Source organism: Notothenia rossii (assembly GCF_949606895.1).
Source record: "Notothenia rossii genome assembly, chromosome: 9".
In the NCBI taxonomy this organism is placed as follows: Eukaryota; Metazoa; Chordata; class Actinopteri; order Perciformes; family Nototheniidae; genus Notothenia; species Notothenia rossii.
The window spans coordinates 13061694-13077222 of NC_136907.1; the positions used below are offsets into that span (position 1 = coordinate 13061694).

The following is a 15529-nucleotide window of genomic DNA, read 5'->3' on the forward strand; positions in this document are numbered from 1 at the left end:
TAAAATTTTTGTGATTCAATAGAAAATAAGGCACGTGTAAAATGTATTTGCAGACATTACATGTAATGTTTTGGAATGACACAACATGAGTAAATATAAAAATACAAAAATTAAGCAACATTTTTAAGTACAAGGTAACTAAAGTCAAGAGACAATTAAATAGAAAATAAATATCCTTAGTTAACCAAATGTAAACAAGAAAGAGAATGTAAATACCATTTAAGTTATTCAAGTTATTTAGTGGTTTATTGAATCCACACTCAACATGGTAGAAAAACATCACATGAAATGCTGAAGTTATGTAATAAAATTTGATGAAAAGTCAACATTTTAGGCATAATTGTTTTTGAGTCTACATTAGAGCTTAAAGCAGCTCTTGTGTGATTATTTTTGTATGTCTAATTCCACAAAAGACTTGATATGCTATGCTTCACTTTTTACTATAATGATGAACATTATAAGTAAGAACATAATAAGTCTGTGGTCAGGCCCGTCATGAGGTGGAAAACTGGGCTAATGGAGTCATTTTGGATCCGAGAACTGTCTCCCTCTAAAGGTGCCCACTGGTGTTGTGTGTGTTGCTGATGAAGTCGGCCCTGATCAGTCTGTACAGCAGCACCACGTTCATGATGGAGATGAGGCTCAGGCCCGTGGCCCCCATCGTCAGGACGAAGCGAGGCATGTGTTCACTGTGAGCTACCAGCCAGCGGGTCATCCAGCCCACCGTGCAGACACGAAACACAAACATCCTGCAGGGAGACAAAGAAGCTGTGAAGACCTTTTTAACAAATGCTTTTAATAAACGACATTACTCCTGAAATGTGTGCTGAAGGCAGCTCCTGATATGTTACGTTGGACAGAGCCTGGCTGTAGCATCCTTAGATTTGAGTTTCTTTGTGTATTTACTTTTTATGAAAATGTGATTTAATATATTATTTTTAATAGTAGATTTTAGACACGCAAACCAGAAGCAAATGTCTGCTTTTCTGGATGCAAAAAGGAAACATGTCAAAGAACAGGCAAATACAAATATGAACCTGAAAGTTAGCATAATATGTCCTCTTTATATTTTATTGATATAATAAAAGAGCAGTTGCAACAGGATCTTAATTTAGTGCACTTAGCATATGACAGGCCATTGCTTTTCTAATGAAAGTTACAACACACGCTAAACTGATTCTCATGTGAGCAGATGTTCACATGTTACATATTTAAATGTTTAAATTCACATATGAACCATTTCTAATCCACAAAGATGTTTCATTTCTACTTGTGTGAAACCAGCAGAGGAGATGCAGCACTTACGTTGCCAGGGTGAGCCAGCTGGTCACGCTGTAGGTCACAGACGGGCGAGGGGTGTTGGTGTCCGTCCTGTTCCTCCGTCCTGACAGGAGGAGGAGCTGTCGGATGTGAAGGAAGACCGAGTTGATCTCAATCAGCAACGACACCACAGAGTAACCCACGTAGAGGCGGGACGTCAGGGCCAAACCGAAACAGGACAGCACCTGAGAGGAGAGTTTTAAACAAAGACACACGTTAAGAGACAATGCAGCAAAACTTTAATTTTGTATTTAAGTAAGAGAAATAAAGGTTTCTTAAGTTCAGTTTTCGTGACCCATAGTTCTGCAGAGTTTGTTCTTAGTGTGTTGAAATGTATTTAAATGGTTTATATTATGTAATAATGTTGAAATGAAAGTAAATCGCTTATTAATTCATCATTATACATTGTAATAATAATTTAGAAGTACAGGTTACAGGTTGCCAAGTTACACAAATTACACTTGGCTGGCTTCATATTCCATCTCTATAATTCAGCAGAAAGTCCTCTGACATAGAACATTTTTGTTGTGACTTTTGTTGTGTAGCCAAGACTTTTTAGATTTTATTTTTGGCAACCATAAAGTCCTATGACTTATCAGAAACCCCCCCACTCAACACAAGCAGACATTAAACTGTAAAGAATGAGTGGTGATCAGGATGTAGAGATAAATGCTTTTACTACCTGTCCTCATAAATATAGCTAATGAAAAGAGCTGCATGGCAAAGGGAGACACATTAGCAAACACACACCGGTCTTATGTTGAACAATGTTGTGACACTGAAGTCACACACACAATAAAGCGGCGAGCGGTTTTCCTGCTGCAGGTGAATGAGGACGTGACCTCTGCCGCCTCGGAGATTAAACTGTCACACGGATCAAGGCTGAACACCTGCAGCTTCAAACAGAGGTGAAGGATGAGTGTGCGATTTCATTCACTGACCTCAGCGTTATCACAACACAGATATGAAAGGGCTGGAGACATTAAGAAGAAGTAAACCACAATGTAAAGTGACTCCATTACATGTAAAGTACTCCAAGTTTAACTAAATAATCACATCAAAAAAGAATGAATGAATTACTTTTACACTTCATAAACAGCAAAATGATGTCCAATGCAAGTCAAGTACGACAAAACACACACGTTTCTTTGGGAAAACCTAAAACTGATCACACCGGGAACTTTGTATTAATAGTTAACGCCGAATGCAGTATCTCCAAATTACCTGAATTATGCAATCAAACTGAAATTGTTGGTTTATATTCAGGTTTGGAGTCATTCTTGCAGCATTTTTGTATTTGGTTGCGTTTTCTGTATTAGCAGCATGTTTCATTGGGAAATCTTTGCTTTTCTATTTTCTTTGGGATTTTTTCATTTGCAATATGAACTCTCTGAGACAAATATAAAAAAACACACACACACGAGGTGTAAAGTGTATTACCGCTGAGTGGTGGAGGAGCACCTCCCAGGACTGTTTACATGGCCGATTCAAGGCCACGTCCAAGAAGTCATGGATAAAATAACCTAAGAGAGGAGGAAGCAAAAGCACCATCTTTATATTCATTCACAAAACACCATGAAAGGTCAAAAACATTCACTTTTTAGTTTGAGCATTGTTCGAACTGTATTAATACATCTTACAGTAATTAGGTTTAGGTGGGTGAAATTCTTCAAATATTTATAATTTCCACACTTATATGTTGTTACTTTTTTACATTTGGGACCTGGTATGATCAGCATATGACTTGTAGTGAGGTCAAATATCTTAGACTCGATACAATCCAGTAACAGATTGTAGCATGATCTAGATGTCCTTGTTGTAAAACACTTAAATATAAAGCCTATTTATACTTTGTTTATTCAGAAAGTCATATTCATTTGGAGTTCTCATTTGTATTTGAGACATGTGTACAGAGAATCTAAAAAAAGAATGACAATGATAAAGAATATTGTAATAAAACAGCAATAATTAAATATACTTAGGCAACATACAGACAACAGCATGACACATTGGAAATACATTGTGGATTTCATTTCCTGTTTAATTCTCATTGGGTGAAATTACTTATTGTCTTCTAAAGTGTGAATGTGTGGATATTTGTGTGTTTTGTCACCTGTAGACACAGCTACAAGACTGTGAGAGAGCAAGGAGTGACGGGAGATCAGGTCCTCCAACAACTGAGGTTGAAGGTAGAAGCTGCATAGTGAGAGAGAGAAAACACATGAAATACAAAATATTTATAGCTCCAACACTTATAACTGTCTGTACGCACCATAAAACAGCCCATGCTCCACTCAGCGAGCTGTGAGCTAGAGAGGTGCTGATGTTCCTCCACCTCCACGACTTGTTCAGCGCCTGCTCCGGTGTTGGCAGGAATCTTAGGATGGTGTTCAGCAGTTTGAAAGAACAAACAGATCCTGCGACTACCAGAAGTGTTGACTTTAGATCCATAATCAAGAACCTGGAGTCTATAGTTCACTTTAAATCCCAGGTCCTCATGTGTTCAGGACATATTTCAGCTGCAACACACTTTGGAGAGGGAGAGAAACACGCTGCTGAAGTCTTTCACAAAAACACACACTGCCCTTTAACACACATTCCTGCCCTCACTTGAAGTAACAATCTGATCACTGACAGCAGGTAAAGGTCGCGGTCACACGACGACATGACATCAAGGCACAATTCGCTCGCTGGGCCAACACATACAAAACCTACCAATTATTTATTTGCTCCACTTACCTAAAACAAACATCCCCCATAGATACCTCAAAACGACTAAAATAAGTAAAAGGCCATTTGTGCAACCCCAGGCAACCATGCCATCTAATTGGACAGTTATCTAATAGACCATCAATTATCATATCAAACCATTAAACAAAGACACTGCAATAACTGTAAAAGCTATACATAATTTACTCATTAATGCAATGAGAAAATGAACTAAGGGACCTGTGAATAAAGCGTAACTTAAGTACTGTTCGCCTTCTTCTTATTTTGGGATTTTATTTTTATTTTTTAGTATTACCGGTTAATTTATTCGTCAGAGGCAAATACTGTACTTTGTATTCTATTACTTGTATTTATTATTATTATTGTTATTTAATAATAATAAATGGTGCATTTTTCCAAAATGGGTTGATTGGCAAAATGTGTGCTATTACTTTTGGTACTTTATACTTTGACGATATTACTTTTAAATGCATTACTTTTGACTTTAGAACATGTAATGAATATTTCAATTCTGGTACTAAAGTTAGAAATTATATTTGTTTCCACCATTTCACAGTAATGCACAAAAGTAAATCATTTTAAAATCTTGAGCTTTGCAGTGATGAATCTTGAAACTTGAAACGATGTGTGAATGACAGTCGGCTACCTCTGGTTTTGTAAGTTATGCTTTGTTGCCGGTCCATTCAGTGTCGGCTGCCTCGTCAGCCTTTCTGTTTGCTTCCGCTGTGAAACACAAAGCACCAGCGACGCCTTTCTCTGCAACAACAACAGGGCTGAACATGACCACTGACATCACACCGACAGTTCATTCACCGGAGTCCCAAAAGTTACTTTTTGCTTGATTTTTTCTCGTCTTAGGCTATCAAACCCCCCAGAAACCTGCACTTTTTACACTTTGTCTCCCAGGATCAAGGGATGAGGGTTGGGGATGGACCGGTTGCCGTGGAAACGGACTTCTACTATCCCATCATTGAGCTGATGTGCAGGAAACTAATTGGGCTGTTGCAAAAGAAAAACCATCTCTGAACAGAGCATCTGACTCACTGTGAGGTTTGTGTTTCTTCGTGGAGTTAACGCTGAATCAGAGATATGTCTGGGAACAAAACATGTGAGTAAACTGTCTCAATATTTATTTATTTCAATAACAGTCAGGTGTTTTTATCCATCTTTCACTTAATTTAACAGCAGTCTAATCACTGGGTGTCTGAAATGAAAGTAATGATCTTTATCAAGGGAAAACAACATTTAAAACTGTAGTCAGTTATAACTTCTTTGAAATGTGTGTGCATGTGTGTGTTAGCAGCCCGTGAAGAGCTTCCGGACTCTGATCCAGAGGACTCATCAGAGGAGCTGACGGAGGTGGTGTGTCTAGAGTCAGACCTGAAGGATGGACAGTAAGGAGGAGAAAACCGTTTTTTATAATATAAATATATATTTATATTATAAAAAACGGTTTTATAATATAAACAAGTGCAAATACCAGAGTGAATTCCTGCATTCAAATTCATTAGAAGGACGTTTGAGCAGGAAAATGTCCCCTAAGTATGTGTGTGTGTGTGTGTGTGTGTTACCTCAGGATGATGGAGGTGGAAGTGGGAAACCACAGTGTGCTGTTGACACGCAGTGAAGGCAGATACAGTGCCATTGGTCACCAGTGTACACACTACGGAGCTCCACTCAGCAAAGGTAAAGATGCACATCCACATAGATTTAGTATTTCACTATTGTCCCTTGATTCACACATGACTCTTTGAGGATGGGATGCTTTCATCTGTGGAAGCTGAATGTTGCCATTTAGACAGACACAACAGTTCTATGTAAAGCCATAGTGTACATTTTAAAATACAGCCTTTTCACACATGTTGTATATTTATTCTTCTTAAATAATTGCTTTCTTTCCGAACACTGTCATTGTGCGGTCAGGATTTATTTCAGGCAACAAAGTGCGCTGCCCGTGGCATGGAGCCTGTTTTAACATCCATACAGGGGACCTGGAGGAATATCCCGGCATGGACTGTTTACCGTGCCACAAGGTACAAACCACACAGACACATAGCATATATTAGCTGTCCTTTTAATGAAATAAACATGTATTTTTCCCCCTCTTTTTAAGGTCAAAATTCAAAACAAAAAAGTGTATGTGTCTATTAACAAAAAGGTAAGTAGATTTACTTTTCTTTTTCAGTTGATGTCATAGTGGTTCTCACAATTGCAACTTGACTTTTTTCAATATGGAAAGGAGCACATCACGATAAGGTGTTGTGATGGCTAATAATTGTGTGTTTTCCTGAATTACTTTTGCATGTAACAATGGTGCAAATTAAAAACATTTGAAACCATCAGCTGCTATACAAACTCCCCTCTCAAACCAGAACAAGAGGAATTAATATAGGTGGGTTAGAAACTATCTAACAGGGGGAAAGAAAACTCTTGTACTGATTCTGCAACCAAAAAAAGCTATTTAAGTATTTTCCTTCTTTACTTTTCCTGTTGATTTTGCTAAATACCCACTCTAAACTCAAGTTAAGCTAGTTGTACTGCTGGGAATAAAACAAGTTCAACACACCTCAATTAGGCCTAGTTATTTGCTAACTAAAAAACATGGGCTGAGAGTTTGAAACCCACTGTAGCCAAAGTTGTCAAAACAATGTCGAATTACAAATTATTGTTAAGACGTAGGCTAGTAAATTGTAGTAAATGTTACCTTCGTAAAAACAAAAACGTAGTATTCAAAGATGCGATGTCTTGTGAGTTTACAATAACATGTTGCTTGAAATTCAGAGCTTTCCAAAGCACCCTAAATGCACCATGATTTCAGGGAACGCGATAAACAAGGACTTCAAACTTCACCTTTTACAATCACACTGACACATGTTTTCGTAAAATTATTTCACCAAAACAAACCTAAAAATGCAGAGTTTGGCTACTTACAGTTCTACAGTAGTCACATTGGATAAGGGCCAGGCTGCAGTCGAATTGTCAGTTTGACTTTAGGAACCTTCCTAACGGAGTGAAATGACCCGGAAGTACCTCAGTGGTAGCCATGCTAGAGTATTCTCTAGATCCGGGGTTTCAAACTCAATGCCCGGGGGGCCAAATCCGGACTGCGACTTCATTGTATGTGGCCCGCAAGAGCTTGTAAAGAATATAATATACAATACGATTCAAGATTCAAGGCTTTTATTGTCATATGTAGCCTACATAGCTACAGTGTAGTTATGACAATGAGCATCTTAAGCCAAAGGCTCCTCAAACAGTCCAACACAATAAAATAAAAAATAGTGTAAGTAAATAAAATAAAATATAATATAATAGAAATAGTGCAGAATAGTCTATGTAAAAGTAATTGGAATATTGATAAGTTGCAAACAGATGAATGTGATGGATGTTCTTTCAAAAGTTTTGATATAATTGTTGAATATTTGCTTTCAATTATGTGCCCTAGACTTCTGCTTTCAGACGTAGTTATTTATGAAGTTATTACTAGAACTGATAATAATCCAATGCAGAGCAAGTAATATCATATAATACATTATTTAATATATATTATATATTCATATATCTATATTTATATAGTCTTAAATTTACAACCGGCCCCTTTGAGTGCAACCATAATGCTAACGTGGCCCGCGATGAAATTGAGTTTGACACCCCTGCTCTAGATGATAGGAAAGGAGGTTTGAAACTTCCTTTATAACCTCCTTTAGCTTTGGAAACACTGGACCTTCCTTTATGAAAGGAGAAAATGCTGCCCCACAATGCTTTGCGGCGGCAGCATTTGCCGTCACACAACATTCGGCTGTTCACGTAAACAACCGATTATGACCAATAAATTAATATCATGAAAGTTACGGTAGTTATTAAGCATTTTAAAACTGATGTGGTAACTTGCCAAAGTGCTTTGTTTTATTGTAGTGATGAACTCACTATAATAATCAAAAGGAGAAATATGAACGTTACTTTTTTACTGAAATGATCAAATAAAGTCAACATTTCACAGTCTTTACTGAGCTGTGTGGGGTTTCTTAAACTTTTTAAATATGTTTTAATGGAAAGTGACCGTTGATAAATTACTTCAGTTGCAATTTGGTGCTATATATATATATATTTTTTTTAAAAACACCTTGAATTTCTGGGAGGGCGCGGGGTTCCGTTGGCGGGGCGCCAAGACAATGGTAGGGGAAACACTGGGCTGTATGAATGCATTACATCATTTATTTGCTCACACACATGTTTAGATATCTCATTAAGAACTGGGCCTTGCATTATCTTCTTGTTTCGTATTAAGCTCTACAATCATATATTAAATATATATATATATTATATTCATTGTGTTTATTAGGCTAACTTTTCAATTTTTAGGGAGGTTAAGGGTTATTTAAAACGTGGCTATTTGGATAGTGTGTTAAAGTTAAACTCCCAGAAAATAGTCAACATGTAATCAGCAAACCTGGCATGAACAATCGTTTGAGTTTAACTTTAGGAATCGTTTTGTAAATGGTGTACCTTTTTCTTTGAATTGTAGTAAAGAATAGAAGAAGACATTTAGTCTAAAAGTCACCCTTTTTATTTGCAAGTATAATAATAGGTATTGTCATTAATGACTTTAAGTTGTGTTACATGTTTCAGACCCTCAGGCAAGAAAAAAGAGTAAAGACTATGGGGGCTTTGGTACCAGGAGTTAATCAGACTGTGCTTCTGCTGGGAGGAGGTGAGTGTGGACGGCTCCAATTGATTATACAGCTCTGGAAAATAATTAATACACTACTGCACTTATATGGTTTTACTCATTTCTTTGGTATGTCTTTGATTAAAATGTACTTTTTTGACAATCATTTTGTCATTTAGAGAATTAATTTAGCAGAAAATTAAAACTGGTGAAAAAAAGCGTTTTCTAATAAACCGATAAACCCAAATAAACAAGTTTATATTCATAAAAAAAATAAAATAAACAATACTGATGTCATTAGTATTGTTGTTTTAAAAATGAATACAAACTTTTATTTTTAAACTATTCAAACTAAACTCTAAGACACTATATAATTTAAAATATATAAAAATCTCTGAATAGAAATCGTGGTATTTGGAATGTTGTGAGTAGCAGTTGTTAACAAAATAAAACAAACGGATCTCAGTGTGTGATGGTGTTTTAACTGTAAGAGCAGGAGCTGCGTCACTGATCTGCGCTGAGACTCTGCGGCAGGAACACTTTGGAGGCAGAATCATCATGGTCACCAGAGACGAACTTTTTCCTTACGACAAAACACGACTCAGCAAGGTGATGAAGAGTGAATGACACGATACAAACACCAACATTGAAGTGATGAATTGGTGTGTATTAACTACCATCTTGTTACAGGTAATGAATGTACAGAGCGACAGTATTCTGCTGAGGAGGATGGAGTTCTACCATCAGTACGACATCGAGGTGTGGCTCCGGAAAGAAGTGAGTTCTCTTTCTATGTCCTGTCTATCTAAATATCAATTTGGTTCAGTTGATTGTTAAATCGACCTAATACATTCTATCCTCAGTACTGGTGGTATTTTGATCTGTCCATACATTACAGGCACTGTCAGTGGACACGGACAAGAAGACAGTCACATTTGATGATGGTTTAGTCCAGAGCTATGACCAGCTCCTCATCTCAACAGGCTGCAGGTACACACACATACGCACGCACGCACGCACGCACGCACGCGCGCGCGCGCACACACACACACACACACACACACACACACACACACACACACACACACAATAATCTTAAATATAAAATATTTAAATCACTTGTTGATGACCAACAGCGGTTTGCTACCTGTATACAGTGTGTGAATTGGTCATTGCTGCAGCACTTCTACCCTGCACTGTGCTGCTTATAATCAGATTTATGGCCTTTTTCTTTAGAGCAAAGGCTCTGGATCTGCCTGGCACGATGTTGGACAACATCAAGATGTTAGAGACACCAGAGGACGCTCGGCAAATCCACGCAGCCTGCCTGGGTCACAACGTCGCCCTTGTGGGAACTTCTTTTGTCGGTACTGTGTTGGAAGTGTGACAAATATGTTTTTACATATTATTACAACAACAAATACATTATTTGTGTTTTTTGGGGGGTTTTCATTTCAATATTCTCACATTTTTCCAGGTATGGAAGTTGCATCTTATTTAATAAACAAAGCCTCCAGTATCACAGTGATCGGCAGCAGTGAGCTGCCGTACCAGAACACACTGGGACGGGAAGTTGGCAAAGTCACCATGACGGTTAGAATAACAAAGAGGAAGAGATATTGTATCCTCACATTACATCTATTTTAATCTACTTTAATTGTAACTCGTGTTGTTCTTGCAGATGCTGTCAGAGAAAAATGTGAAGTTTCACATGAATGACAATGTGACGGAGATCAAAGGTGTGGATGGCAAGGTAAAGTTGAATAGCACACATTTATTTTATCACTCCAACATCAGGACAATAAGAAACATCAAGTTTATTATGAAAATATAAACAATGTTGGTTATTTCTCTCCTCTTTTTCATTGTCCTTTCTTCCTCAAGGTGAAGGAGGTTGTGCTTAAAAGTGGAAAAGTTATTCCAGTAGATGTTTTGATTGTTTGTATTGGTAAGCGCAATGCAGACATTTATGTGATTTTACATTTATAAACGTACCTTATAACATCTTAAACATTCAAGTTGCTAAGCTAAGCTAGCTGGCTGTAGCTTCATATTAACAGGACAGATGAGTGATATGTTTTTTCTTTTAAACATCTACCAAAAATCAGCTTTCCTGATTCAAATAAAAATGTTATGTTATGCATTTATAGCACACAAACAGCAGTGATATATTTAATTTGTCAGAGCAATAAACTGCTCAACAACACTAACAGTATTCCTACAAAACCCTTGTCTTTTTTCTTCCTTCTTTCACAAGGCATCAAAGCAAACTCTGAGTTTCTGCGGAGCAGCAAAATACAGCTGGACCCCAAAAACTTTGTAACAGTCGACAAGGTCAGCTGATAACCTCATTTTCACATGATTATCTCAATCTGTTTCCAAACACATAACCTATTATTACCTGTTCTTTTTTCATAACTCTGGTATTTTGTTGAGAGAGATTTACTTTCTCAATGTTAGACTTAACTATGAGTTTTTGAGGCCAGGCTAAAGGGATGAGCCGAAGATTTTTTTTAATTTTGCCTTTCAAGTATATGTTTAAAATGTCGAGAATAAAGTTGAATGTTTAAAGTTGAATGTTTAGTATTAGTGCCAGGCATTGGAGAAAATAATTCAGAAAAGTAAGATTTATTCTTTTTTTTAACTTTATTTACAATAGTCAAACTACAAGCTCATATACTGGACTGTTAGTCTAATCCTTGAAATTTCTGCTTCATTATCATCTTGCATAATAAAAAAATCTTCTTCTTATATAAAAAGTTTTTCCTCATCTAATTTGTATCCTTAATGTCTGGCCTTAACGCTCTTACGGTCGCAGAATCTCAAACATAACAGAAGTGTTATTTAAAATGTATTTCCTCACATAAATCAGTATATTGTGCACCATGAACTATCTCTGTCTGTATCTCCCTCCTGCAGCACATGCGCACCAACATCCCCAGTGTGTACTGTGGAGGCGACCTGGCGACCTTCCCTCTGGCGATGGCCAAAAACTGCATGGTCAACATCGGACACTGGCAGATGGCACAAGCACACGGTAATATGGAAACAATGTAAATATTGATGCCAAGTCGTAGAAGACTGACTTTAACTGTGAGTAGATCTAACCTACAGCCAAACATAAATAGTATCTTGTCTAGTTTTAATTCCAGGTAAGGCAAGAGAATACTGGCATTAGCATTGTTTTTTTAAATTGGAGTTTGAGCTTTTGCTTTTCATAACACCTACTCATATTTTTGGGAAAAAAATATCCAAAACACACATCAAAGTTTTTAAAAAAAAAAAAATTGTTCTATGTGCATTGGAAGATTTCTCATCAATTCACAGAAAGTTTGAATAAGATAATACCTCATTTTCCAACCTAAACGAACCATTTCAGATAACTTGTAATACAAAAAAAGTATTGAATTAATATATGTGACCAACTGGGAAAGTTAATAATGATATCAAGCCTATTCAGCTGCAGTGTGCCTCATTAATGCCACACATACTTGTTGTGCAGGGAGGATAGCAGCTTTGAACATGCTGGATAAACAGACTGAACTCAACTCAGTTCCTTTTTACTGGACCGTCCTACTGGGTAAAACCATCCGATATGCAGGTGGGCAAGTATTATCATGTATAGATATTTGTTTTGGTTTTATATTGACTTCTTACTCACTAACTTAACTTTAAAATAAACCGTGACAAATGCTTTATAATTTGCTTTGGATAAAGAGTTGCATTCAATTAATCCAACCGTGATAGATTTCTGATTTATCTGCTTAACAATGTTAAATGTCACTCCTTTTTTTCTGGTTGTGTGCAGGCTATGGGGAGGGATACACTGACATTGTAATAAAAGGAAAGTTTGAGGACAAGAAGTTCCTGGGATTGTACATGAAGTAAGTTAAGCTGCTTATGTTTACAAAAAACATCTGTAACTGGAAACATAGAACTCCTTTAATGAATTAATGTTCAAATATATATTTAATGAAGAAACAAAATGTAACCTGTAGGAATGATGAGGTCATAGCAGCAGTGAGCCTAAACTACGACCCCGCGGTGTCTGCAGTAGCCGAGAGGTTCGCAGCAGGAAAAGTCATCACGAGGGAAGAGGCTGAGTAAGTGCAATGTTTCTTATTTTGTCCATCTTTGAATAATACCATCCAAAAAGCATATTATAATGTTCAAGGACCTCAAATTGTTTCCACTGCCCCCAAATGGCAAAAAAATACCCTAAATCGGTGTAATGTGTTTGCTTGTGTGTATCGCTCTTTAAAAAGCCTATTTTTATATCTTCTTTTATACTGTCATTGATTGCTGACAAGCTCACGAGCTAACAGAGGCCCGGTGCATCAACAACTGCTTTAGTAGCAATAGCCCTTTCCAGCAATCTGTTAGTTAAAAACAAGCCACTGTTGCAGGCCACCTTTTGGCCTTTGTTGTAGCTCAAAACTGACATCCATAGCAGAGTTTGCACTCATTTTAAACCAGTGCACCTGCGAATTAATTCCATACATTATATGTTATGTTCACCGAAAAAGGTTAGGCACAACATGATCAAAGAAAAAAAAATATTGTTGTCTTAGCAGCCATTTCGATTCTTAATTGAGCCACGAGAGTTTCTTGAATAAGATTCTTTGTTTGAATGGGGACAGGGTGACACTTATTTTTAAGCATAAAATCAAATATTTAGCTTCGGGACACAACTTATAACCATAAATGAGATGAAAGATTATGTCTGTACGTAGTCATGCTTTATTCAAATCTCTCTTCTATTACTTCTGTCAAACATTTTACCTTCTCGTCCTCACCTAAGTGGAACATACCACCTGCCCAGGTAAATACAGGGGGAGGTCAATTAAGCAAGCATCCAAATCTCACTAAATAGTGAACAAATAATAAAATATCTATAAATTCCTCCTGACATCTCAACCTATAATCAACAAAATATAAGAGAATGTTATTGACTGCAGAACTATCTCACCCACTTTCCTACATATTAACAGTGCCCTGCTGCTGCCTGCAGAGAAGACAGAATTAGGCACAACTTGTTTTCACTTTCCTTGCTTCAGCAGCTGATCCATCCCAACCAATTGGCAGAACAGCAACAAACAAATCAAATCAATCCAAAAACCAATCAACAAGCCTGATTTTCTTTTATGTGCCTTAATTCATATCTCAAATGAGTGGCGGTATCAGACTGAAATGACAAGTAAGCAGATACAAAACACTGTAAACAGGAACAGGGTAGTAAAAAGTAAGAAAGACAATCTTTTGTTCCTTTCTCTGACAGATCAGATGACCTGAGCTGGCTGCAGGTGCCTCGATCCACACGGTCCGCCCCTCTCAACACGTCATCTTTAGAATATTGAAATGCAGTCAGAACGTCATTCATCTGTCTCTTCGTCACCGTCACTCTCCCAAAGGACAGAGAGTAAGAAGAGCTGGAGTCAAGTGTTTGTACCAGAAGAGAAATACAATCCAACAACCCACAGTGAACTTTATATTTACAGTGTTAAAGTATTTGATATCAACTGTATATGTCAGGTGAGGGGGACTCCACCATGAAAACAACAGATACCTCAGATTGATGCAGCTTTTAGGACTTATTTTATAATCTTCATTTTTTTAATTTCATCTTGTATTATTATATCTTTAGTTTTTATTTTATTTCATGGTCTTCGAGAGGATTTCAGTGACAGTCCTGAGACATCATATTCAAGATGCCTTACTAAGTGTTCACTTATCATATACATCTATAAAATGTATTATCGATAAAAAGCCTTTTACTTGGCTGCTGGATAAACACAAGTGGCCTTAACAGAGCAGTGTACGTGGTCCGGTCAGTGAGTCTGAGGGGGGGATTATGAGAACAGAGGGCGAGTGCCCGTCTCTTTGAAGCAGAGATGCTGAAATAAGCAACGGTAACAAAACACACCGACAGAGAACAAAAGGCATTCTACAGACATAACACAAATGCAGTGTGACAAAACCTTCACAAAAGAAATGCTGCGTTTTTCCCTCTTTCCCTCTTTCCCTCTTTGTCTCTGTCTCTCTGCTGGTTTATCACTGCCTTTACTTCAAACCTCCTCATTTACTTTTACATTACCTTTCACTTCCTGTTTACAGTGTGCATCAGTTAACTGTCTACAGGGTTCAACCAACAGGTGTAGACAATAGGTCATATTGTGTCCTTATGTTTTATGTAAAAGATTTGAAACTTTAAGGTTTAAGAATGCATTTGCAGAGTTATACTGTATAAGTAACAATTATACTGTATGAGTAGCAACTCAAATGTTAATTCATTTACCAGCAAAATATTTAAGCCTTATTTTGCATCCAAACACATTTTAAATAAGTAATGCAGCATATTAAGAATTATTGAGGAAAGAAATATATCTGCTTTGTTCTCTTAAGTAAACGACCTCTTCCTGCTGAATACAAGGAAGGCATCTCAATTCTCAAATGTCCCCGACTCCTATCCTCGTTTCTTAGTCCCGCCCACAGGAGACGCGAGCAGAGGAGTCGAGGAGGGGAACCGAGGAGAGAGGAGTGGAAACAGCAGGCATTTAGAGAAATGAGAACTCCTCTCCTCTGAGCGGTCATTTTAAAGAGACGTCCATTAATGATGAAAGGAGGCACAGCAGCCCTCTGTCTGATGGACAGAACTGTGTTCATGACCACTTATATATTTACTTTGATTCCTCCACAGTGCGGAATAATGAGACAATAACAGGCTACAGATGCGGACACAAACACACACACATATATTTATATAAATATATACAATTTCAGAATCAAAAAAGTGTGAAAGCACTCTCATAA

The 15529-nt window shown here is 37.3% G+C and overlaps 2 protein-coding genes across 6 annotated transcripts; one reads left to right on the forward strand and one right to left on the reverse strand.

Moving 5' to 3' along the window:
- Positions 1–144: 144 nt before the first annotated feature.
- LOC307020769 (TLC domain-containing protein 2-like) lies at positions 145–7104 on the reverse strand. Of its 5 annotated transcripts, XM_079652325.1 has the most exons (8): positions 6982–7102; positions 5622–5830; positions 4697–4806; positions 3593–3743; positions 3434–3516; positions 2761–2843; positions 1306–1505; positions 145–749 (listed from the first exon to the last, which is right to left on the reverse strand). In XM_079652325.1, exons 3-8 carry the CDS (start codon positions 4731–4733, stop codon positions 551–553), a joined length of 753 nt encoding a protein of 250 aa, XP_079508451.1. In that variant the 5' UTR covers positions 4734–4806; positions 5622–5830; positions 6982–7102; the 3' UTR covers positions 145–550. The 5 variants fall into 5 exon arrangements, with proteins under 5 accessions (XP_079508451.1, XP_079508452.1, XP_079508454.1 ...); XM_079652326.1 differs by lacking the exon at positions 5622–5830 and having other exon boundaries at positions 6982–7104; XM_079652328.1 differs by lacking the exon at positions 5622–5830 and having other exon boundaries at positions 3593–3849; positions 6982–7000.
- On the forward strand, positions 5332–14932 carry LOC307020772 (apoptosis-inducing factor 3-like). The gene is made up of 18 exons (XM_079652331.1): positions 5332–5444; positions 5627–5736; positions 5974–6083; positions 6164–6208; positions 8680–8761; positions 9216–9328; positions 9410–9496; positions 9618–9709; positions 9956–10086; positions 10197–10312; positions 10401–10472; positions 10604–10667; positions 10977–11053; positions 11639–11756; positions 12222–12320; positions 12528–12603; positions 12718–12822; positions 13998–14932. The coding sequence occupies exons 1-18, from the start codon at positions 5338–5340 to the stop codon at positions 14074–14076; spliced, it is 1683 nt and encodes a 560-aa protein (XP_079508457.1). The 5' UTR covers positions 5332–5337; the 3' UTR covers positions 14077–14932.
- The last annotated feature ends 597 nt before the right edge of the window (positions 14933–15529 follow it).

What these genes read in the sequence shown, in the direction of transcription:
- LOC307020772 (XM_079652331.1), top strand. Translation starts at nt 5,338, where the DNA reads ATGTGTGTGTTAGCAGCCCGTGAAGAGCTTCCGGACTCTGATCCAGAG. An exon ending in TGTGGGAACTTCTTTTGTCG is followed by an intron (nt 10,087 to 10,196) that starts GTACTGTGTTGG and finishes ACATTTTTCCAG; the next exon opens with GTATGGAAGTTGCATCTTAT. An exon ending in TTCCTGGGATTGTACATGAA is followed by an intron (nt 12,604 to 12,717) that starts GTAAGTTAAGCT and finishes TGTAACCTGTAG; the next exon opens with GAATGATGAGGTCATAGCAG.
- LOC307020769 (XM_079652326.1), bottom strand. Translation starts at nt 4,733, where the DNA reads ATGGACCGGCAACAAAGCATAACTTACAAAACCAGAG. An exon ending in GGAGCATGGGCTGTTTTATG is followed by an intron (nt 3,517 to 3,592) that starts GTGCGTACAGAC and finishes CTCACTATGCAG; the next exon opens with CTTCTACCTTCAACCTCAGT. An exon ending in TGCTCCTCCACCACTCAGCG is followed by an intron (nt 1,506 to 2,760) that starts GTAATACACTTT and finishes CTCTCCTCTCAG; the next exon opens with GTGCTGTCCTGTTTCGGTTT.